This window comes from Sceloporus occidentalis, unplaced genomic scaffold (assembly GCF_023333645.1).
Source record: "Sceloporus occidentalis isolate IW3139 unplaced genomic scaffold, rSceOcc1.0.p SCAF_2, whole genome shotgun sequence".
Lineage (NCBI taxonomy): Eukaryota > Metazoa > Chordata > Lepidosauria > Squamata > Phrynosomatidae > Sceloporus > Sceloporus occidentalis.
This window is the reverse complement of record NW_028316982.1, coordinates 232,372,477-232,398,869: the sequence shown is the minus strand read 5'-3', so window position 1 is coordinate 232,398,869 and position 26,393 is coordinate 232,372,477. Positions and strand designations below refer to the sequence as shown.

The 26,393-nt window shown below is 38.9% G+C and overlaps 1 protein-coding gene across 1 annotated transcript in view; it reads right to left on the bottom strand.

Moving 5' to 3' along the window:
- Positions 1-26,393, bottom strand: part of ABI3BP (ABI family member 3 binding protein) — a 167,025-nt gene that overhangs the window by 38,336 nt on the left and 102,296 nt on the right. The window contains exons 23-36 of the mRNA XM_089512385.1: positions 25,011-25,079; positions 21,495-21,536; positions 20,925-20,996; positions 17,816-17,863; positions 16,755-16,823; positions 14,528-14,575; positions 12,347-12,421; positions 11,004-11,078; positions 6,740-6,814; positions 4,395-4,469; positions 2,830-2,904; positions 2,293-2,367; positions 1,147-1,227; positions 603-659 (exon numbers count right to left, since the gene is read on the bottom strand). Of these exons, the coding sequence (XP_089368511.1) occupies positions 603-659; positions 1,147-1,227; positions 2,293-2,367; positions 2,830-2,904; positions 4,395-4,469; positions 6,740-6,814; positions 11,004-11,078; positions 12,347-12,421; positions 14,528-14,575; positions 16,755-16,823; positions 17,816-17,863; positions 20,925-20,996; positions 21,495-21,536; positions 25,011-25,079 (936 nt within the window). The remainder of the gene's footprint in view (positions 1-602; positions 660-1,146; positions 1,228-2,292; positions 2,368-2,829; positions 2,905-4,394; positions 4,470-6,739; positions 6,815-11,003; positions 11,079-12,346; positions 12,422-14,527; positions 14,576-16,754; positions 16,824-17,815; positions 17,864-20,924; positions 20,997-21,494; positions 21,537-25,010; positions 25,080-26,393) is intronic.

Here is a 26,393-nt window from a genome sequence, read left to right as displayed (position 1 = left end):
GAAAAGGAAAGTCTCTATCAAAAGATATTTTTATCAATAGATATTCTCTATTTTAATTCAATATCCAAGGTGCCTTAGTTGATTATCAAAACCAAAACTAGGGTTCTACATGACTATAGGAACTTTGAAAGTCTTATCATGCATTACTTTCCTGAATTGTAAGTACTGAGCTAGCTGGGAGCCAGAGGACTGGTTTGAATGCTTATCAAAAAGCAGGATCAAATCAGTCAATTGATAAACGAATAAAGCAGAATCAAATATTTCTGCACCATAGTTTGGAAAAGTTATTTTTGGACTGTAACTCCTAAAACTCCGGTATAATAATAATAAAAAGAAACATTTCCAAATTCTGTTCTTCAGTCATGCCCACCCACCACCACTGCAAATTATTTTTTAGACAATTGTGTCTGAAAGTGATTCACTCTAATCCAGAAAAAAGGTCTGAAATGCAAGTACAAAATGATGTGATTTTTTTTTTAAAAAAAGGTGGGTTACAATGTATATATTATTAAATGCAAACTACATATTTAAGGTTCATGGGATGTTTAACAAAAACCACAAATACTGAATGAATTCAAAAGGGATGGAACCATATAAATTACCATTTTTCAAATGTGGACTTTCAGTTGTTGTTACACCGCTATGGGGCTTGGTAGAAACTAAAAACAAAACATTTGAAGTTGTTAATTATAAATGATGACTTCATTAAATGGAATGCTATGAAGTTCGAACAACAAGTACAACCTTTTCAAAGAAATTTGGAAGTTAAAACATCCACTGCTGGAATCCTGGCAGAATGTCATGCTTTCATAGAAGATGGACCCTTTGATTCAAAGAGGAGTTTTAGAATTAACAAGCCCAGATAGATAAGAGCACCTGATGACAATCACAGTTTATACAGGAGGCTATGATTTCTAGATGAAATAGCAAAGATATGATCTGGAACCAGTAAAAAAAATAATGTTCTGTAGCATCATCAAGATGGAAAGAAATAAGTTAAATTTCATTCTCCCTCTCCCTCTCCCTCTCCTCTCTTATACATGTACAGAGTGCATGTATCCTGTAAGAAAGACAAGTAGATAAAACAGATCAGCCAGCTTCAAGAAAACAAACAAACAAACAAACAAACATATAAATAAATATTACCCAAAAGATCTTTGGGATGATTGAAAACAGGAATATGGAGGTTAATTGCTCCTGGATACGTTGGGTATATCACAGCTGGTGCTAGGGGGAACAAAAGAGGAATGGCACTTGGGATAAGGCAGAGTTTGTTCAATGTAAGAAAAAAAATAATCGTAAGAAACAACGTTTTGTCCCCAAAATACATTTTTATTTTACCATCATTTATCCTTTTCTCTATGCTCAGAGCAACCATGACAACTTATTTCAGTGATAAAATGTCAACATCAAAACCAGTTGTTATTGAGTGCCTTCAAGTCATTTCCAGCTTAAGGTGACTCTAGTAACTGGATTTAAGCCAATAAGACAGTTTAAAAATCAGCTTGAAACAACTGTACAGTTATGCACTAAATGTTGGATTTCTGCCTATGTTCTATACTAGGTTTAGGTCTTTAAATTTATGTGTTTAAATGGTTTTATGTGTTTTAATCTGTTGCACCCCACCTCGAGCACTGGGGAGAGGCAGTAATAAATAACAACAGCAACAATAGATGGCCAAAAGGGGATCTGATGATTGGATATTGCAGAGCCATGACATCAATACTGTCTTTCATACACAACTGTCTTTGATTTAAGATAAAAGCACAAAAAGCATGACCCTTGAGATCGAACTTAAAGCTCCTGTACAGGAGTGGGAAGTCCTTAATGTAACCAATTCCCAGTCTGTTTATGCTCTAAAGTTTCACCAAAACCTTGTAAGATTATATACTCTGACAACTGTGTAGCACACAAAATTCTAACTGCTGCATTTTGGAGCTACTCCTTATCTCTACTACATCCCATTTAGTCATATATCTTATGTCCTTCAAATTGTAAGTCTTTGTCCTGGTGTGTGCGATCTTTCTTTAACTGTAAACATTACAAATGTTAGTTGTAAATTAATCCTAAAAAGAGAAAATGCACTCTCCTTCTTGTGTCATATGTAACATTTGTTAACAAATGGCAGACTTTTAAAATCCTCCACTTTCAGAATATTTTCATTACAATATAATCCACTATAAACCTGATTGGAACAAGATGCTATTAACTTGCCTTAAGACAAGTACTATTAAGTTATTTTGCAAGCCTGCTAAAATCCTACCTACACAATAGTAAAAAGAATGCAATTACCAGGTTTACTCAGAGGAACATCTAGTTTGCCAGATGTTTTGGGTTTAGAAGAAATAAACCATGTTTCTTTTGGAGCTAGAAAAAAGGAATGGGATTGTTATTGTATTATTTAGAAATCATAGACCCATGCTATGTTTAGTTCAAATAAAAGTACATGTCTTAAAAACATTAAGTAAAAGAAAATACTGAGTCCATGTGTTTCTGATAGCTGATTAAAAAGGTATGGAAAATTAGAAAACAGTGCCACGATACACAGTGACTGGTGGTGAAGAATGATATGCTTTGAGGATATCAATAGCTCAGGTTTAGAAATGAGAAGGAAGAGGAAGAGAAGAAGTTGTTGTTGTTAAATGATGTTCTGAGCTCCAGAAAAGACATTCCTAAAGCAGACATGAGACGACAAAGCAAAAGAAAAACATATATGAAAAAGAAGGAAGTACAATAAATGGGATGTTACAACATCAAACAATGTCACAAATTATTTTTGATGCTGAAAAGAGAATGTACAGCAAATTAACTTCACCATGGATGTTTTACCCATAGCTGTCTTTATTTGTTCAGAAGATAGTGTAGGTTTTATTACAAACGGTTGAGAGGTTGTTTGATGTACTGCTGTTGGAAGGAAAAAGTGAACATCTTTATAAAGCTGGAATAAAAGAAATGTTAAGATGTAATACAAAAATTAAAATTACACTGGGAATAGCAGCAGCTCCCCCCATTGCAAATAGTAGTTTTGGAGGGAATTTTCCAATGTGTGATGAAGCAAAGGGAAAGACAGAACGGCTATTTCACCCATGTCCTCATCCACTGGAACCTAGGGCTACCTCTGACAGCTATTTAAAACAAATACTATTGGAAAAATGTAGAAATTTCAGAAGTACAATGTAATGGGAATAAATGAAAAAAAATAATTGATAAGATTTATCCTTTATGTGTGCCTGTTTATGCATTCAAGTCTCCTTTTGCAATGCCAGGAATTTCATAGGTAAGCTTGCTGCAGAATCTAGGGCTGATCAGAAAAGGAAACACTCTATAATAGCCACACAATGGGTAGGCAAAGTGCAGCTAATGGATTTCCAAGCCTCCACAATGTTCTCCAAAATCTCTCTCCTCCCATTTCCCCACTATTTTTGCACATCTGGGGTGCTTGTGCAACCCACTTCAAGGTACTGGGAATGAACATTTAGTCTCTAGGCCCACCAGAGTTTTTCACCTTGATCTACGTGGCCTCTAGATTAGTTCCCTGAAAGACGTACATGCCTGTATGTGTATATATGTTTGTGTACACCCACATATTCATAAATACGGCTATTAAAAACATGGAAATACAGTCAGCCCTCCATAACCACGGATTTTTTATCCATGGATTCAAGCATCCACTGTTTGAAAATATTGAAAAAAATGTATAAATTCCAAACAGCAAACCTTGATTTTGCCATTTTAAATAAGAGGCACCATTTTACTATGCCATTATATTTAATGGGACTTGAGCATCCACAGATTTTGTTATCCATGGGGTGGGTGGGCATCGTGGAACCAAACCCCAGCAGATACAAAGGGCCCATTGTACTACTACTGTAGGAAGTCTATAATGTCAACAATCAGTCTTAAATCCTTTCCCAAATAGCAGCTTAGCTAACTGGGCGTGGGGTACAGCAATAGGGGCACATTGTGGCATTCCAGATGTTTTCCCACTGCAGCTTTCCTAATTCTACACCACTGGCTAGGTTAGCTACAGCTAATGGGAACTATAGTCTAACATCTGGAGGGCCATCACTGCCACTCCTGGTAAGAAGGGAGACACTCTAGTTTAGCGGCTGAAGTTTAAGAAATTCTTCCAAAAAGAAAAAAGCCCAGACTTCCAAGACAGTTCCCTTGACATTTCTGTCTTCTCAGGTCAGGACTGATGCTAAATCTGGAAACTATATAATAGTTTCCACAGAAGACAAGGGACGGGGATATCATATTTTACCCTTATGACTGTAGCTGCTCAAGCATAACCAGGAGGAATTTGGCTATTTTACTCTAAAAAGGAGGAAAGTGCGGGTTGGCTAACAATAGAATTATATGAATGTATAGAATTACAGAAGTGACTCAATTACCAGGTTTTGTCTCTAGCATTCTTGGCTTGGTAGATGGCTTTGATTTATTAGGAATGAACTGTTCCACTGTTGAAGCTGAAATAAAAATTTAAACCTGGATTTTAAACCACAAGAACATATTTGTCCCTCAGCTAAGTAAAGTAACCATGGAAACCAAGTAGGAGAAAATCATTATTAGAACTATTATTACAATCATCATCATCATTATCATCATCATCATTTGAATGACAAATGTTCTCTCCATTAGTGTTCTCAGTCACATGAGAACAGAAGCAGGCAGAGTAATAATGTTAGGAACTGCTCTATAGTTTGATTAGAGGGATTCTGGTTTTAGACTAAGAGCAAAATGCAGTTCCTTTTTGAGCCAGAAAAAAGGTGCCCCTTTCACCACCACCATGGCTCTTCTCTGCTCCATGCTATGCTGCAGGAGCATTCCCATGCTGCCTGCCATCTGGTCAGGTGGGTGGTATGACTATGGCTTGGCGGGGGGAGTTGGGTGTGCGTTCACCACAAACCCAAGCCACCCCCAAGCTGGCTCTTACTGCCAGTCTGCTTTCCCTCTTAGTCCAAGCTCAATACACAATTAAAGCACTCCTGGGAAAAAAATGGCCATCCAACCTTTATTTAAAGACCTCCAAAGAAGGACAGTTTGTCACTCTCTCAGGTAGTACAGTCCACTGTCAAACAACTCTTCCTAATGTATAGGTGGTATGTCTCTTCTCATAATTTGAATTAACTGGTTTCCGTTTTAGTCCCCAGAGCAAAAGAAAACACACTCACTGCATTTTTTACATCAGTGCTTCTCAGGTTATCTGCTGTAGGGACTAGCAATTGTTTAGTGTCAGAGACTGGCACTAAATTTGTGTTCATTGGGTACAATTGTTTCTTTCTTTCCTGGAAAAATGTCAGGGACTGGCAGCCAATGGCTGAAGGACCAGAAGCAGTCTAGGAACCACTGCTTTGAGTAGCACTGTTCTGCATGACATGCCTTCTGATACTTAAAAATGGCTATCATATCACCTCTCAGTCTTCTCTTTCCCAAACTAAACATACCAGCTCCCTAAGTTGTTCTTCAAAGGACTTAATTTCCAGAACTTTGCTCATCTTAAGAACTTTACCACACAAGGCTAAAAAGCAGAAATTTAACAGGATAAAAGTGTCTTTGGCTGGTACTTTTCACATGATGGTGTGTCCATCCCGTTGCCTCCCTGCATTCCATGTTATGGTAGTGCACCTTTTCATAGATGGGAAAAACCCATCAACAGCTCAAAATAGCGTATTAACTCATATTTCTGATACCTTGCAGTAGCACACAAAAACTGTAAATCTGGATGGAATATTACAGATACTGCTGGTTTCAGTCCACATTTGTATAGGCTGATCTGTTTGGAAGTCTGCACAAGCTATTTCTGTTTGCTTAGAGATTGTTCTGAGAATAGGCCTCTTAAAATATATTCTCTTTCCATATCCTCATGCCACCTAACTGAAACACAACATCCACCTGGTCTTTAACAACATAGAGAAGAATAGCGATATTTATATAATACATGGCCTACAATGCAGTGTTAACAGCATACTTTTGTGTCCAAATGAATGTAGATTACAGATGGTAAACCGCACTTGTGTTTCACCAAATCTTGCACTTTGGTTCTGTATATATGGTGTATATAGTTCTTCATTTCATGCACCTCATGAGATAAGTTCTTCCATATGAAAACTGTCATCACAATTATAAACTACATAGGCTGTGTGTGAGAAAACTGCCTGTGTGCCCATAGAGCTTTAGTTCATGTTTTCACAGCAGCAGTTCTCACTGCTTTTTAAAGTCAATAGAAGCAGTGTTTCCTTTGCCATAGGGAATCTCTGCAGGATATTTTCAAAGTTCTGTCTGCTTATATGGTTTCCTCATCCCCTGCCTCAAGCTCTTTTAGACTGCAGGTTTGATCTTTTTCAAGATAATTATAGATGTTTTTGTAGCCTATTCTAAATACTTCTACAAAGTATATTATATCCAAGTAAGTAAAAAAAAATTCATTTATTCATGGCCAAATGTGATATTTGTACTTTTAAAAAAATGAATAAAGCAACTGATGTTTTTCTATAGAAAGTGTGTTGAAACAAAATTAATCTTGCTGTCACTGATTCAAAGATTAAGACTGAAGTGAAAATGCTGCTCCTTTAATAATTTCTTTATGTGAAAAAGCAACGTATTTTGTACCAAAGGGTAGTTGAGCATATGGAAAGGAAAACTGTGTATTAGTTGCCATGGTATGACACACACCTCTCCTGGGAATTTCTTCTGCAAATATTAAGAGAAAAACATGACTGTGAGCAAATACAATTACCCAGTGTTGCCTTTGCCTTTTCAGGAATATGAGGTATCATGGTAGTTATAAGGCCTGAAGAGAATGGAATCATTTCTGGTGGGAAAAAATAGAGATATACTATGAGAGAACGAGAGAAAATTACGAAATCATTTGATACCACCATGCCAACATACATTCAAATCAATGTAAACATTACTCTCATATATTCTCAGTCAGAGAGAGGGATGGAGAGAGAGAGCATAAAAATATTCTTGGCTATATATTTTACAATTTTTTTATATAGTAAAAGTTTATTGCTGTACCAAAAAACATAAACTTCTTTATGATCGTTTCCCTCTTTTGCTTTTTCACACTGAGCAGCAGCAACAGGTTGGATTAGATGATACAGCCCAAAACACTTCAGGCAGCTTCTTTAGAAAATCTTGGTAAAGTTTTATTCATTCCCCTTTTCTCCTATTTAAATGTCTTTCTAAAAGACCCTTTTACTATCTTCTGTATCAGAAATGGCTGAGTAGTTCTCTTTTTTCTATGAGGATATTTTGTATCCTTGCCCCTAACAAGTGAGAGGTGGTAGTGGAAGCCATAGATGGCTCATTAACTATTTTGCAACTTAAAGAATGACTGACATCAGCAACCAGTTCTATACAAGGCTCAGGACTTACCTAGTTGAGGAAACAAGCATGAGGACCCCTCAGCCCAAAATTAACAAGTGGCGTTCTCACCAAGGGGCCACAGTTTTTCTGTACATACTTCACTTTCTTGCTACCTGTACACTTCTTTATTGCTGCAGTTCAATATCATGGCAATCTGGGTTGATAGGCATAAGTTGTCAGCAAAACTAACTTTCACTCTTTCAGATCCTCTACTCTATCTTAACCCTAGAACATGTCTAGAGTAGTACTACTGATTAAATAACTTTGGAGTAAGTTACCTCGGTATAGCAGGCATAGTTCTAAATCCCTTTTAGTCCTAACTAGATTAGACCTACTGAATCAATTGTTGAATGGTAAGACAATGTGAAGGTAAAACCAACTGGTCCAATGGATCTTCTCTAGTTAGGACTGCAGGTGTGCTGACTCCTGCAATTTCCTCAAATGGGGGAAACTCGACAGAATAATTTGGGGAAATTACAGGGGTCACCACGCATGGTGATCATGGCCTCACCCCTGTCATTATGAGATGGCTTGATTCAGTGGAAAAGATCGGAGTGGTCAGAAAGTGGAAGGCAGTAAGAAAGGGGAAGCTCATATTATTGGTGGGTTGCTTCAATAAAGGAAGCATGGCCCTGTGCTTGCAAAATACGAGTGCAGCTGTTAATAACAGGGTCTTTTGAAGGTCACTCATTCATAGGTTTACCACAAGTCAAATGTGACTTGAAGGTACATAACAACAAGCTGACTTGCATTATATGATTATGCTTTTTGTTTATATGCAGGGAGTGAAATAAATCCATTTATTAGTCCCAACACAGTAGTAAGCGGGATTGTTTTGTCCTTAAAGCTTTGGGCTTTGTTTTGCCCATTGTCTTTTGATATCTGGTTGTGCCTTTATTTTTTCTTTAGAAGCTCAATAGCTGTTGCAAATAAACACTTCCGTGTGGTTAATGTATTGAAACAACCGTTACTTTTTAAGAACATTCATGAACTGACTTCTTTAGACTAATATAGAATGGAAAAAATGACATGATTTTGAATTCCAATGTTCACAGAATATAAATCAGTTCTACTGTATTTCAGCATTGCTTCACCAGGAAATCCTTTTATTTAATAAAAAAACCCCTTTAAAAACAAATGTGCTAGAAAATGAAGTACTTTAATACAGATAGAAATATTGCACTGTAACATTTTGATCAAGTTTTCTATTTGCAAAAAAGAGAGCTTTTCTATAAAGTCAGCCCTCGGTATCTGCAGTCTTGCCATCCGTGGAGTCAAGCCCATGTTGTCTCCAATGGCAGCACGTGCACATACCTGCACCACCATTAAGGACAGCCCCCATTGTCCCATGGCAATGCTTGTGCATGAACACACCACTATTAAGTCCTGTTGTCCCTCTGTTGCCCCTAACACAGCCGCATTGCCCCTGGAGACAATGGGGACTGTTGCTAATGGCAGCACAGCCATGGGCATAAGCCGCCATTGAAGTTCCATTGTCTCTAATGGTGGTGTGGCCATGTGCACATGTCACCATTGGTGACAATGGAACTTGAGTATCCACAAATCTGGATATCTGTGCTTGTGGAGGGGGGAGATTCTAAAATGGACCCTCTACAGATACCTAGAGCCAACTGTACAACATGCCTCTAGGGCAGTTGTCTCCAAACTTTTTTGGGCTACCATCTCCTTTTCTCTTGGTTGACAACCCTAGCAGTCCCCTACACCTATATCTTGAGATTAGGTCTACTGTTCTACTGCTAATTCAAAACAACTAATCTAGCACTATAAAGTTAAATAAGTGTCTGTATATCACAAATAAAATGTAGCTTTTAAAAACAATTTATTTAATGTTTTTATCAATCTGAAAAAAATGTACAACTTATCTGTAAAACATTGTCTTCATGTGAGTGAGATAGGTTGTGGGGACAGAGTGGGGAGAGGAAAAGATCACAGAGCAGCAATGTTAAGTGTCTCTTTGGCGCGTTACAGACCACTCCTTTGGGGCTTCAAGCCCCAAGGACACCCGGGGCAGCGGGGAGGAGGAGAAAGGGGCCGCTCGAGCCCTTTCTCCCTTGTGTCACTGGTGCAGCCGTCTAAAGGCTGCTCCAGTGACGCAAATTGCGGAAGGAGCTCCATTTCGGAGCTCCTTCTAGTGCTGTGGAAAGGGCGCTCTTTGCGCCCTCGCGCCGTGCAAAGACGTCACGTCCACACTGCCCTGTTTGGAGGCGGCACATTTGTGACGTCGTAATGGTGGCCCCTATGTGTATAGGTCACTGCCATTTTGTACATCCTGGAGACATACTAGGGTTAGGTGTGTGCGTAAGGCATGCACTTTCCCTAATCCTAGTATGTCCCCAGGACGTATTTTAAGCCTGTCTGTAACTGGCCTATGTCTTCTTTCCAACAGTCCCCCCAACACCAGTGTTAAGATGAGGCTAGCAGAGTGAGAAAGGCAGAGAGGATAAAGTCCTAGGATTTTCACTGCCCCATCCCAGATCTGTCCCTTCTCACTTGTTGCCCCTCACTCCTGGAATCTCCTTCCCTCACAAGCATGGGTCATCATCTCTTTAACCAGCTTCAAAACTGAGTTAAAGACAATACTGTTCAGGGGAGCATTCCCAGACATTATACAATTGTTATCTAATGTTCTTTTAATTTGTTGTCTGCTACATTTTATTGTTTGAATGTTAACAGGTATTAATATGTATTATATTTAATTATTTTTGTAGAATGTATGCCATAGACAGGCTTATTTTATCTATTTTAATTGAGTGTATTCACAGTGCTGTGTAGATTTACAGCGCTATATAAATAAAGCTTAATAATAATAATAATAATTTGGGAAAGGAGGAAAGGATCACAAAAGCAGCAACACCAAACTTCAAGTTGTCCCCCCCCCCCCTCAATGCCACAGACAAGCATTTTTTCTTCCAGTACCTCTTGTCTTGGTCTGTTTCACAAGAGAAAGCAGGAGCACTAGCACAGCTCCAATCTGCCAGATAAGTCCTGGCAAAGCTCTCAAATCTTGAGTGGGACCCCACATTTGAAAGCTCCCTTTCCCCACCATCTCTCCTCCCCTGCCTCCATATATACCAACTCCTTGCTCCAGTCAGTCAGTCTGTCACCACTCTGAGCTGCAGAAGTGATACCCTGCACACAACCATTGCAAGACTTTCCTAACTGCTACTGCCACTACTTGCGAGATGTGGCTAAGTGAATGAGCATGTGCAGGCAAGCAAACAAAATTCCTGACATGAAGAATGGGAGATACCATCATATGAAGCAATCAGTGAGGCTTTGCAGTGGTTTTAAAGAACCCTGAAAGAGAAGCTTCATGTAACCATCATTCCCACCATCCTTGCTGCCCACTTTCCCCCCACTGCCCCCTGCCACTCCCTTTTTCCTCACTGCTCCCCAAGGGGAGTAGGACCTACTTTGAAAACCACTGCTCTAGGGTTTTTAAAAATACAAGTGCTGAGAATGTTCAGGTTCCTGTAGAACCCAAAAATCAGTCCTGCAATCCTGCTAACGACATGTCCAAACATCCACAAGAAAGAAAGTTTAATTATATGTATTTGATCAAAGACACTGTCTGATATGAAGTAAATGATGAGCAGTGATTTATTTACCTGGTTTTGTTGGATGTACTTTGGGACTGGATGGTGTTTTAGGCTTGGATGAAACACGACGGCTGCCTTTTGAACCTGAAAAAAAGGAAGAAAAATAAAGCTGTGCCCTCAACTATCTTAATACTCCTTAGGGCAGGAACAATTCTTTCTTGTCCCAATATGTTTCTGTGCTAAGTCTTCCATATATGCAGGAAATGGCTTCAGCTCCCCCTCCCCCAGTTTAACAAGGGAAATGCATTATTTCCTCATAAAGGAATCTGCTGGGGAAACAGGGTAGGTCTTTCTTCTTAAGGTGCTTCCAACAGATCCATATGACATGGTGAAGCCTATCTTTACCAGTTGTATTAAGGATTGCACAGACTTGGGATTTTAACTACTGCCTTCTTCTTTATGTACTGGATGTTCATAAAAAATCAGTTCAGAAATTTTCAGTGGCTGAATCAAATTAATACATACATACACACTAAAGATCAATCAAATTGATACCAACACACAGGACACTGTATTAGTTTTAATTCAGTTGTGCTCTAGCCCATTTGAAAAATATTTTGAACATGATCCAAACTGTTGTTTCAAGTTTACTTAAACCAGATTAAAACTGGCAATGTAGCACATATGACTTCTTAAATGTAGAAAATGGTTATGTGAACTGAAGAAAACAACAGACCTAATGCAATGTGTATGGAACTATCTTTTACATAAGACATTACAAGAAAAATGACTTATACAGTTGGCCAAACATGTGATTAGAAAGGAAAAACATTGTTCTGGTTGCTAAGCAGTGATTCATCTCATCAACAGATAAGAAAAAGAATCAACGAAGATACATCTGGCTGTTATTTTTTACTAATCATTCACATCACTCTTGAAATATTTTAATAAAGTTTTTATGTGTTTATGTGCATCTGAGTGTGTGTGTGGTTGCATATGGCAAAAAGCTGGAAATTGCTATAGTCTCAATTTTATGATGGTCCTGAGAAATTTCTGCAATTAATTTTGTTTGCAGCCTACTTTTCTCAGATATGCAGACGTGTGCATGTTAATTCATTCCTAATACAACCAGACCTCCATATCCACAGACTCTTTATCCACAGATTTAACCATCCATGGCTTGAAAATATTTTTAAAAAAATCCCAAAAGTAAACCTTGATGTTACTATTTTATATAAGGGACATCATTTTACTGTGCCATCGTATTTAATGGGCCTAGAGCATCCATGGATTTTGCTGTCCACAGGGGGTCCTAGAACCAAACCGCAGTGGATACCAAGGGCCCAGTGTAGCAGAGAGGTTACATATTTAATAAAAGTTTGCAGAAACTAAAAATGTGAGTGCACACTTACTAGGTTTGGTTCTCATTATACCGGGGCTAGGAGATGTTTTTGACTTGGCAGGAACTCGACTTGTTTCTTTAGGAGCTGAAACAATTAATCATGAGTCTTTTTAGTATAATTTCATGACCACACTGCTGCCAAATGTAAGACTCAAACAAAGAACCATTCTACGACAAATATGAGGAAAATAATACATGAAGACTAACCGTGACCATGCACATGCTTGACGGAGATATTGAATTCAGTGTTATAAATATTAGTATAAAGGCATTGATATAATGAAAGGCTTGATAAGCTAGACTCTAAAAATATACTACAGGTTGAGTTTCCCTTATACAAAATTCCAAAACCTGAAATATTCCAAGATCCAAAATCATCCATATGAGTGGCTGAGATAGTGACATCTTTGTTTCTGGAGTTCAGTTTACACAAACTTTGTTTCATCCACACAATTATTAAAATTATTATGTATAAAATTGCCTTAAGACTATGTGTTTAAGGTGTATACGAAACATATTCAAATTTTATGTTTAGACTTGGGTCCTATCTACACAAAATCTCATGTAATGTGCAAATATTCCAAAAAATCTCCAGAATCCAAAACACTTTTCCTCCCAAGCATTTTGGATGAGGAAGACCCAAACTGTATGAAAAAAAATATTTGAAACAGTTCTAAGTAAAACAAGGCAATCTGACTTTTTCAGGTCATTTTTCATGGAAATGGCTTTCAGTAATCCAATGGTTTTGTACATTTTCTTTGAATAACTCATGCCAGGTTATATCAAATGCAGCTTTTGGAATTCTTTTGTTTGTTTCTTTATTTATTTATATACTGAAACCACATTTCATATGGAAGGAAGTTTAATTTTTCTTTTTCCTGCTATGGTCTTGATAAAATCCCGAATACAAGCTATTATTAGCCTTAATATAGCTTTTAGGAGGAGGAGATTTTGGCTGGTCTGCGACAAGGGATGCAATATCTGTTCTTGTGTGTTGTTATTCTGATGAAATTTGGGGCTTTATGTGCCAGCTATTAAAAAGACAGCACATTCAGCATTTTCCTCTGGGCTCAAGCAAACACATTTAAACTCAAGTAGGCCATTGAAAGGTCTTGACAAGTTTTGTGCACTGGAAGAATGTTTCTCTGACTAGAGTCCTATCTGCATGGCCCAAATACAATGGTCTCCCCTTATTCCCTTGGTGAGACCAGATGATGTATGGCCCAAAGGCCAGATCTGGTGTGAGCAGACCTATGATGGCTGGCCAGCTCAGCACCAGAACTGGGTTTAAGTGTAGGTTTATTTTTAAAGTCCCTGTTTGCTCTTCCTGGAAGATCCAGAGCCTTCCATTCTGAACCTGGGTGCTGACCACACAAGCATCCCACTGAGCTGCCCAGTGAGTCCACCACCACTGTGGGCCACTGTGCTGTGAGATCAGAACAAGTTGGCCAACCATGTGACCATTGCTTGGCACCTTGTTCTGATTTCACAGTACAGTGACCCATGGTGCTGGTGGACTCACTGGGCAGGTCAGTGGGATGCTTATGTGGTCAGCCACCCAGATTCAGAATGGAGGGCTTTGCAACAAAAGAGGGTTGTGGGAGCCCTGGAGGCAGGATAAATCAGACAGCTCTGCTCCAGTGCAGCGAGGACCTAGGTTAGGGCCAGCCTTTCTATGAGCAAAAAAAGGATTTTTGGTAGCTGAAAAGCAAGCACTCCTGCATTAAGATTTCATGCGTTCCTCATCTTCTTATTAGTCCAATTTTAAACCATGTGCGGTTTCACTTTCTAGATCTAGCACAACAAGATGATTTTAGTAATGTCATGGAAGAAACATCAATAGGCATGATAAAAATGATGATACAGGGGCTGTGCAGACTGGCCATTAAGGCTGGCCTCGGGTGCAGTTGGGACGTGGTCTCCATACATGATGCCGTGTGCTGCTCCACATGGTGTGTGGTATTACAGCACTCCTCTGGCACTGTGTTTACATGATGCCAGATCAGGGCCATGGCGTGTGATTGCCATGACCCTGATCCATCACAGCTGGAGGTGGCTGCAGGCCACCCCTTAGGAGCAGTCTTCACAGCTTCATAATCTCTATGGATGTTACAGACATGATGTGCAATTCTGGCTAGTTGTAACTGAAAAGGAAAACAAATATAACCATCCATGATTTAAATGTTTTTACCTAGAGTTGATTTTGGTTGCTCAGGACTAAAGGTCACTGGTTCCATGCCTACATCATTAACAACAACAACAACAACAACAACAATAACCAACATTAATAATAATCTTGTGAATCACTATGGCAGCTAAGCAGAAAAGAATAATTGATGTTAACCATTATATATTTGTCTTCTGTAGTGGTTATGAAGACATCCTCTGGATAGGTTGCTCCACCTCATTTACTCTAGCAGACAATATTTTTAAGCAATAAGGATTGCCTGGATTCTGAAGCCCCCATTCCTCAGCATGAGAAAACACTCTGTCTGAATAGCCTTTTCCCACCAATTTCCAAGCATTAATTTGAAAGTTAACCCAGATTTCAGTGAAACATGTTTCTTTGCCTGAGAAGATCTGGTCTGAATAAGAAGGAAGATGATCCAGGCTCAGAGCCCATCAATCCATAAATCATGTCTTCCTGTGCGATAATGGAACAATGAAAATAATCCAGGCCTGTTCCAACTAAACTTTACATAGAACCCATTCCCTAGAGTCAAGGGACTTACAGAGCATCAGCGTTCAATTGTCACAAAAACAGGAGAAAAACTGTCCATCTTGCAATTTGCAAATTGCTAATGAGGCAAAGATTCACTACCAGAAGAAACACTGGACCTCATCCCCTTTCCCTCCACCATTCCCTTCTCCTTTTGTGTCGTGTCTTTTAGATTGTAAGCCTGGGAGCAGGGAAACGTCTTATTAAAAATAATAATTGTAAGCCGCTCTGATAGCCATTAGGGCTGAAGTGTGGGGTATAAATAACATAAATAAATAAATAAAATACCAGAGAGCGCAGCACTAATACTATATCACAAAGTGAAACAGCTTTGAATTCTGACTCATATCTGCATGGTTCATGTCAGTCTGGCTCAGTCAATTTACCTCTTTGTGTAGAGTCTTCTGAGCATGCTCACACATAGATTTGAAATTCATCAACAGCATCACCTCTGCCATTACTGAGCAGTGTGCCATGCTTTATACACTGATAATGAGCTTTTTCAGTCATATTATTTGTTCTTACCTCTGGCTTGCAGCATGAATGATAATCCTGACAGGGATAACCTGACAATTTACAGTTTCAAACAATTTATGTTGGTGGCTACCACCTCTACATCTCATCTACTCTTTGCCATATGAGAACTGCACTGTATCCTCCCAACCCATCCCTCGGGTCAGTGACTGTGGTGATTTGAATATGAGGCCTTTTATGAAAATACCTTCCCAAAATGAGAGCAGAGAAGGGTCCAGACAGGGTTTTCAATAAGGAAGAGATCTGGAGGAGGAGGAGAATGAGGAGGAAGATGAAGGCAGTGGTGGTGGTGGTGGTAGTAGTAGTAGTAGTAGTAGTAGTAGTAAAAATTTGTGTATGAAGAATTCAGACAAGTTGGAAAAAGTTGCCTGAAAGTAGGACACACAACTTAAACCTGGTCAAAACTGAGGCAGGAATTAAACTGCTTTGTGAAGACTGTTTTCTTATGCTAAGAGGAGGTCTACATTACTGGATAAAAATCCTGCTTCTTGGATTGACTGGGGCAGATCAACCCATCCAGAGAATGTCTTCTTCCACTACAGGGAAAAACTCATTTTTTTCTTTATCTGTAAATAACTTTCAGCTAGTTTATAACTCAACTAATATGAAGATTTCATTTAATCAACTTCAAACAAAAGTTGAAGTTCAGTCTACAAGTATATCCTTTGGCTACTGATCACCATATAAAGCTCTGAATATCAACATTGTTTCAAATACACTTATCTTTCCCAAAATAGGATGATGTGACAAATGCAGATATAATTTCACTAATATCTGTTTATTAGTGAAGGGGAGTTTGCAGGCAGATCAAATCAGTTTATATGGTAGGATCAACTGACAGTTACTGGTGTCCCTTCTAAAGCTTCTTTTCTGTTTCAAGCACAATAGAAAAGTTACTAGCAAAGAAAAAAACAGTATGAGTAGTCACATTCATCACTTTCTCTAGCCTGTATTATATAGGATTATGTCCTAGTAACTTCAAACTATCAAAGCCCATTGGGGGAAAAACCAGACTGTAAAAAGCTAGCAAGTTAGCAGATTTTCCATGTTAAAACTCTCTCAATATTGCCTTGCATCATTAGGAGAAAATATATTCCAAGCTATGTGAAAATAGATTAAAAACTAAAACCAATGCATTTATTCAAAGAAAACACAAGGAATTTACCGGATTTAGTCTGTGGCATGTCAGTGCTGAACCAGGTTTTAGGTCTAGTAGGCACAGGGTGTCTCTCTTCTGGAAAGAGAATAAAGAATGAAATTTCTGAAATCATCGTTCGGAAAGCTGGGTCTGACATCAGAAGCAATGAACATATGAGATACTATATGAAAAAAGCACAAATTCCCATTATAGATTAAGGAGACTGACTGCTATTGGAGCAGCAATAAAGGCATACAAACATAAACAATGACCCAGAGAACTGTTCTGATGATATTCTTCTCTGATGATATTCTTCTCTTTGCTGAGACTGATGGCCCTTCCCTCCTCTAGCTCCTATTGAGCACCTGGGAATTGGGAGTGAAGGTATTGGTAATAGACATGCTGCAGGGGGTCTTACAGATATTATCACAATTCCAATTCATTCAGCCACAGTGTCTTAACATGGGCTTAGCTTGAAAGATATCATTAGCAATCTAATGCTCAGCTGAACAATTCATTTATTTGCAACATTATGGGCAAATGCCAAATCCATATGAAGAATATGGCAGGGGATAGTAATATTTAAAATAAAAACAAAAAACTATCATAGAACCTTTATTTTTATTAAAAATAATTTGCACATCTTGCATGTATAAACCTTGGACACAGACTTACAGGGGAGGAGGGCAAAATTAGGACATTGCTCCCCACGTATCCTTCCCAATGAAATTTTCCTTTAGTCTCCAAATTTCTAGCACTGTAAAGCATGAGAAAATTGTTCACACCTATAGCTCATATTTGCTTTGTTGGCATTCCCTTGGTAACTCTGCCCGCCCCTTTTCTTTGGATGCTTAAGCTGTATTTCTAAATGCTCAACTGAAGTTTTAAGCTACTGCAAAACTAGAAATTTGGAGACTGAAGAAATTATTTTAGGGGGGGGCATTTAGAGAAGGAACAATGTCCTTACATTGCTCCCCACAACTACACCCAGATACAGAACACATTGTACTAAAGATCACACTCATAGGTGGCACAGAATGAAAACTCTGATGAAGAAGCATAGAGAATGATATCCTAAGATTATTTACCTATTTCTGTTTTTGGTGGCTCCATTTCAAAGACAATAGGTTTTAGAACTGTATAGAAACAAAACAAGGTGTATCTTATTTTATTGCAAAGTTTTCTGCAGTTCTTGTAAAATATTGTGCAGCAGTTAACAAAACTATTGCAACAATACAAAATGTAAAACCAAAGGTAATAAAATCCAACAAAAAGCAAAAATTATTACAAATATAATAAAAACACAAATGAAAAGAATTTTTTTTGGAAAATATACTAATTTTGCTGATTATACAGGGGTAAATCAAAATCTACATTTTTTTGTATACATCCAACATTTTATCTGTTCTTCCTAAGCTTTTTTTAAAAAGTACTGAATCAAAGGAAAATCTATATGTGGCTATACACAAAGAGGTTGTAAGGAAAAGTTGAAGAGTGGTGAGGAACTGACAATGACAATTAAGGGTAAGATTGGCAGGATACAGACCACCCCTTTGGGGAGTCCTGCACCTGCCCCTTTCCCCAACAGATGAGGGCCTCAGCTGCCACAGCGGCAGCCCCAGAGGCCCCGATCCGCTGCTTTTCCAGGCCTCGGGGAAGCGGCAAAATGCCGCTTCCCTGTGGCCTGGAAAGGGGTGTCCTTGGGGCTTCATGCTGCGGGGAGAGAGAGAAAGGGGCTGCTCGGCCCCTTTCTCTTCTGTATTGCTGGCGCAGCCGTGTAAAGACCATGCCAGCAATATGCGGCGCGAAAGGAGCTCCGTTTTGGAGCTCCTTTCGGTGCCACTGAAAGGGTGCCACAAGCACCCTTCAGTGGCGCCAAGACGTAATGGCTGCGCTGCAACGTTTGGAGGTGATGCAGCCATTACATCAAAATGGTGGCACCCGTATGTACAGGGCACCGCCATTTTGACACCCCCATCACATGCTAGGGGTGAGGCCGGTATGGACGCTGTGTCCTCGGCCAGCCCCTAGCATATGACAGGGGTGCTGTATCCGCCAGTCTGGATACCGCCTTTGTCAAATATCAATGGAAGAGTGGGCAAGAGCACACTGTCTTAATAACAGAAAACTTTCCTAGAACTAGTGAATAATTATTATGATAAATAACCATTATTACGATAATAAAATATTACCATTATGATCAAACACGCAAAGACCTGCAAGAGAACTTCTTGTTGGATGAATCGGGATTTCCAAATATCCCCTCCTATCACAATTTTAGTAACTATCTGAAAAGCAACTTATGAAACAGGGTACCCTTCAAATTTAATGATGTGTGTGTGTGACTGTAGGTGAAGGGGAGAGTAGAAATTAATAAAAATCAGAGGCACAGCTCTTGCATGACTGGAAATGCTTTCAGCTAAGCAACTATATATTTACATTACAGGTAGGGATTTTTTGTTATTGCAAGTGAGGAAAAATAATTCCTATGATTCCCCTCACCCATTGCAAGAAAAATGAACATTTCTGTGCTATTTCCACCCATTATGCATACATCCTGAAATGTTTCAGGAAATTATCCTGTGAAAAAAATACATGTTTGTTTGCTTTTTTGTGTGAGAAGAGAATTGTGGGGTTTTTTGTGCTGCATTGCTGTTTTATATGCAAGATTTTTCTTATGCAAAATTGCAGTATTTTGCATAGAAAACAACAATCATGCACAACAAAACCACATGCCTAATTTTTGTGTAAGAACACTGTTTGTTGAGCAAAATGTTTGTGTATATGATCTTTATGGTGAAGGATGGCAGTGTTTTGTATAGAAAACAGCAATCTTGGAAAAAAATCCACACATGATTGTTTGGAAACAGTGTTCACCTTATCACTGCTATTTGCAGACACTGCTTTGTCACAATGTACAGGTGTGAAAGGGAAAAGGGGAAACAGCGCATTCATTAAATCAAAAGGAAGGAACCCTGCTAGATGATTAGTAAAGAGGGGGCTAACCTGCAGTATGGGCATCTGCAGGTTGCCTCTCCTCTGACATGCTGTTTTGCTCACACTACAGATTGGCAAATATGGCAAGCTTTGCCAGATGCTTACCACAACTTTGTTGTTTAATGCCCTGCTGGGTCATGTATAGGTCTGGAAACCACTGGGCTTAGTGTTTCTTCCTACTTTTGCTATGCATTGTTTGCTAAAAGGAGTAATTATACTTGAATATATTTACTAATGTTTGGTGAATTAAAGTTGTGGTCATGCCATTTAACCCATAACACAGGATCCAGCCTCTCTATCTTGGTGCAACACTTTGGGATTTGTGAATACTCAGTGAAAACTGCACTAGATTCTCAACACTGCATTATTCTTCCCAACTGGGTTTCCCAACTGTTGTGAAACCCATGCTTTGGCCAGAAAACCAATATAGGTTGACTAACCCTTATCCAAAATGCTTAAGATTGGAAGTGTTTCTGATTTCAGATTTTACTTGGATTTTGGAATATTTTCAGATATATAATGAGATCTCTTGGAGAAGGGACCTGAGTCTAAACACAAACATCGGCCTGTTACAGACAGCCAAAATAAAGCTGCTTCGAGTCACAGTGGAGGTATGGTATTTCAATGATGCATGCGTCCTAAGAGTCCAGAAGCCACACCAAAGCCACGCTCCAGTCCTTAGGGCTGGAGCGTGGCTTTGGTGTGACTTCTGGACTCTTAGGACGCATGCATCATTGAAACACCATACCTCCACTGTGACTCGAAGCAGCTTTATTTTGGCTGTCTGTAACAGGCCATCATTTATGTTTCATATACATCTTATACAAATAGCCTGAAGGTTTCTTTTACAATATTTTAAAAATATTTTGTGCATGGAACAGAATTTGTGTACACTGAATCAACAGAAAACAAAAGTGTCACTATCTCAGCCACCCATGAAAAAAGTTTTGGATTTTGGATTTTTGGAAAAGGATACTCAACCTGAAATGGCAAATATTCTTTCCATCCTTATGTATAATCCACAACACACTAACACATGTATAACTGTCTTTCAGGTGAACAAAACAACATTACTGAAGGCAAAACTCCACTCATGAAACTTTATTGACTTCACACACACACACACACACACACACACACACACCCCAAATATGTATCAAACTCAGATAAAAATTATATGTGGTAATTTGGAAAATTTACCAGGCTTAGTATGTAGCACATGAGGGCCAATTGTTGTTTTGGGCTTGGAAACATGTTCTTTCACTTTTGGACCTGAAAGAGAGAAAAGACAGTCCAGAAAAGTTAAGATTTCTTCTATAAGCTTGCATTCAGATCGGGAGGTGAAGGTGAAGAAACAAGAGCATGCTGTGGATATACAAAGATAGACACACATAAAAACTTCAGAAGGAAAAGTTGCCTTAAATACAAGCAAAAAGATTAGTTTAGGTAAATTATGAAATTCGTGACAATTTCTGGAACTCAGCTTTAAAAAAAGTAATGTGAATCACAAGCACTGATGACTTGATTGCAGTGTAATGTGGCTACCTCCAGCTGCTTTCAGAGGTGACAGAAAAAAAGCGCAATACTGTGAAGGTAAGATAAACAAAATGGTTAAATGATCAGCATACCTAGAGAGAGGATGAATTTTAATGGGGAAAAAATGGATGGTGTTAGATGACCTTGCAGAAGGAGAAAATGGAAAATAGAAAAGGGCTTCTGAGACAAGAAAGTAGAACAGGAAGATCAGTCAGTGCACCACGAAAACATTACCTACTATTGGAAGTTCATTGTTAAACGTAACAGGTTCCAAGACTGTACCAGAGAAAAAGGGAACTATTAAAATGAGGAATACCCTACTTAATGAACTTTACTACTATGTTAAATGAAAAACAAAATGAAATGCTGCTGTTTTAAAGGTGGGTTTGATAAAAAGGTTAAGAATCAGTTAACTCTCAAAAATTTAATACAATATTTTGGCATAGTCAGGAAGTACACCCCCCTCCCCTAAATTCTATAAGGTTCACTATTTCACAGAAGACTTTTGCATGGCTGTATGAATAATTGCATTCAGTTAGTTTATTGTACATTTTGATTGTATTTTCAAATATAGCAATAGCAAATACATTTCTATACCACTTTTTAGTGAACTAAGCACCCTCTAAACAGTTTACAGTGTGTAACCTAACTGCCCCCAACAAGCTGGGTACTCATTTTAGCAACCTACAGCTGAATGCAAGGCTGAGTGGACCTTGGAGCTGCTGGGATCAAACTCACACCCTTGTGGCTTACAGTACAGGCATTTAGCCACTGCACCACCAAGGCTTCTTATTTTTCTGCATTCACTCTAGAAAAATACAATTAAAATCTATAGTAACAATTTCTGGAGTCTCCAGAAAGTCCTGCTGTACTGCCTCATTGTTACATCAAGTGACACTTGAACTTCAAAAGGTATACTGCTAGGTTAAAACAGAGGGGTGGCAAATGTTCAAGTACAGACCCTGCCCACAGTATTATATTTAGCCCTTGCAAGTCTGGAATATAGAAACTATAATGGCTAAAATCAGAGAGGATCATCACCAGAACGTTAGCCACCCAAGTGAGAAATTGACCATGGCAACTATGAATATAACAGCATCAAACAGTTGTACTCTGAATCCTTGTGGGAATTACCTGTACTGATGAAATAATGGCTCATGGATTTTGACATTGAGAAAGGCAGGTTAGATCTTTTTTTAATGCCTTCTCTGTTCTAGTTTTGTTATTCATCTCCTTGGGTATACATTCTGCTTAATAATCTTGATCTGAATATGACTGGTTCTGTTTCTCAATCCAATCCCTCATTGATTTTTCAAGTACATTTGTAAATACAGGGTATCTGAAAATGATCTTTACAATTTCAGTTGTATCTATAATTGAAATTGTAAATATCATTTTTGGACATCCTGTATTAAAATGATTAACAGTTTAAACTCTTAACTATAAGCCATGTCTACACTAGTTTTATGCTCCGACACTAGAACAGGATTGCTCATAATATAATGACATTATATTATCTTGGTCTGAAATGCCATGCTCAGAACTAGCTTGGTAGGAATGTAAAGCAGCATTTTTTAGTATTAAAGCAGGTTCTGAAACATGTTGTACCTATTATGTGCTACATTTATAAATAGCAGCTCTGTTCAGATGTTTCAAAATGACTATCTTCTATAAGTAAGGATGAAGAGTGGTCACAAGTGTGCTCTTTCATTCACCACTCCACTTTTTTCACCCCCTCTCTATCTGTAGAAGATATCTGAAGCAGACAGCTTTGTGAAGGTTCTCAGTGTGATTTATAATCCTTGTTCAAGGATTCTAAAATTCATGGAGAAGACTCCAAAGGAAGAAGAGTTTCGCTACTGCAGATGGTTATCAGCTGCATATGAGGGGCAATGAAAATGGGAAGGGGGACTGAAATAGCACACCTGTGCCCACTCATCCTCCTCACATGTTGAGGACACTAATTTTGGAGACAGGGCTGAAAAAACTGTGATAAGTGTTAACATTGTGTGTAACAAATATGATTTGTTGTACTTTGTCAGTTTATATGTTGTGATTCACAGTACTATACTTAGAATTTACAAGGCTAGAATACAGAAATTAAAATGACTTCAACAGCCTTGCTTGGTTCAGGCTTAAGTTGCACTTATAGAACTATTGCAAAAATATGTCTAATGGGTTTTTAGAAAAATGACAGTTGTATATGAATACCTGTGACTCAATAAATACATTGTATACACTTGCATTACGGAATTCAATGAAATAAAACTGTATTTTAATCTTTCTGCTGATGCAATTGCTTATGGAAGACCTTTGCATGTCAAAGGGCTGAAACAGACAGGCCTAAAGGTGTTGCTTCTTTGAATGCTGGGTTGGGGCTGCGTTTGCCAGCACAAAAAAAGCAGCAGAAAGCTGCTTCTTTTTGAGCTGGCCAAATGCTGTCTTTTCCACCACCACTGCAGTTTTGCGGTGCTCTTGTGGCGTGTGGCATCTAAACACCATGCTGCCAGAGCACTGCATAGCTGCCCACTGTGCGGTCAAGTGGGTGGCTTCATGCTGGCTTTCTGGCAGCTTGGCTGTGTGTGTCATCTAAATGACACACTCTCAAGCCACCAGGAAGTTGCCACAAAGGGGTTGTCTGTCTTGCCCCAAGTCAGGATGCAAGAACGATCTCTTCTGCTATAAATAAGGTACTGTTTCCCAACTACTTTAGCTTTTATACAGAAATATGCCTAATTCAAGTAAAACTGAAATGCATTTGCATTCATACCATAGCTTTGTTTAAAATGTGTAAACAAAATCAATGAAACCCACCTATAAACCTTAAATGTTTTGATTCTACGTAAAATTGAAGATATTTACACAATCCCTTTTTTTTCTACTGGTGACCGAAAAAGCACTTGTTTTAATGAGTTCTTTCAATCCAGGATTTGTTTAATGAGTTTTTCCAGACACCATTTCTTGTTGAGGATGAAAATATTGTGAATGTTCCTTACATCCCTACTTCTCACCTACCAGGCTGAACACAGACCACACACCAAGCATTGCCAGACACAGGCTAACACCTCCCTTTTATGCTAACCTCAGCACAGATTAACCAGGGAGATTTATTGAACCTGTGGTTGGTTATACTGTTATTGTTCTACTTTTACTGCTATGGTTGCCTACTGTGGCATTTTGGGGTTTGTAGTTTAGTGAGGCTTAAAAGCTCTTCTCTAAATTTCAAATCCCAGGATTTCACAGGAGACAGCCATAGTAGTAAAACAGCACTTTAACAGTGTAGTATGGTGTTTTCCTAGCTAGCAGACTGCATTCATTCATGGGTCACAGTTTTATTCAGATCTGTGATGTGGAGTTGAAAATGAACCAGTGAGACCTTGGTTTAATTTTCATTCATGCTGGAAGCCTAGTTAATAGCCTTGGTAATGTCACTAGCATTCAATCTAATTTACTTTTTAGAGTTGTTGTGAGGATAAAATAAGGGCACACACAAGTGCGTGTGCACTGATCTTAGCTTTTTAAGGGGGATCACAGGGTATATTTATATTTATATTATTCACACATAGAACACTGCTAACTGTATACCAAAAATGCACAAGGCTAGAATGCTTACATTGGTAAGAACGCCTCTATCTCTGTTGCTGTTCCTGCTTTTTCCAAATTCCCACTGTATCCCACCAGCAGCACAGTGTAACAACCAGCACATCACAGAAGGCTTTATCAGAGCCATTTGCAAAATCTCATAATTACCAGAATCAGTAAATGGGAGTTCTGCTGTTGTAGGTGCTTTAAAAGAAAAATTATCTGCTTCAGCTGAATCTGGGGAGGAAAGAACCAAATCATTCAAACATCTGTAACTTGAAGGACACTTTTATATTCACTGCTGTAGAATATAACTCAAATTCTGCTCACATTAAAGATTGTTTATTTTTATGTTCATTTATTTTGAAGTATGTTCTTTTGTCTTTAACAGGCCTTTGCTTCCTACCAAGTGTGTTCAGGTGTGTTGTTTGGTCCAGAATAAGAGCATCGAGAGATTGGTTCCACATGCCCAAATGGGTGTTGAATTTGTACTTCTTAAAATATGGCATAGTTCTCAATGGAGATTACCAGACAGGGGACGGGACATCCTTGTCTCGTCCCTTTCCCATCTTTGACTAGACCTTCCCACATGATCGCGGAAAGGAATTTCAGATGACATTGTGCTGATCCTGTCATTGTCCCATCCGGGAAGCACACAGACAGCAATTACGTGAAAGACTTTCAGATGACATCATGCTGATTCTGTCTTTGTCCTGTCAGTGAAGTGGAATTGTCCCATCCTTGCCCTTCATTTTGCTTTAACATAAGGACCCATTAATACAGTTCCACTTCACTGATGGGTTGAAATGGGAGAGGGGAAAAAGTTTCACTGGACATGTTCAAGCCCAAGTATATGCCTAAAGTCAGTACTTGATCGTGGCTGAATGGCAGAACAGTTAAGAAAATAAGTAGAGCCCTTGAGGGTCAAGTCAAAGACCTATCTAGTGCAAATTCTCTTCTCATAATGGCCAGTCAGAATCTTATGGGAAACCTAGAAGCCATACATGTACAATAACATTCTCCTGTTAATATTCTACTGCAACTGACACTGAGAGGGATATATCCTTGATGGTGGAGGCAATGTATAGTCATCATGATTAATAACTATTGATAGCCATATCTTTGAAGAATTTGTCTGGTCAGCCATTAAAGTGGTCTAAATTAGTAACCATTGGCACGTTACAGACTGCCTGAAATCAGCGGTCTGCCGGCGCTGTCATTTGCGGCGTGGAGGAGCCCCAGCGGCCAAACAACACGGCTCCTCCGCACCGCAAAAAAGAAGCCCCAAAATGGCACTTCTTATTGTGGCGTGCTAATGATGTCGTGAGGTGCCAATGGCGTACTCGCGAAATCATTTGCACCATGCAACGTGCAGACGGTAAGCGTCCGCAACATCAAGCTTCCGGCAGCCATGTAGAATGGGTGCCGCCATTTTGTGCATCCCTAGGATGTACTAGGGTTAGGGGCGTGCATAAAGCATGCCCTTTCCTAACCCTAGTACGTCCTGGGGATGTACTTTAGGCCCGTGCGGAATGGGCCATTGTTAGAGCT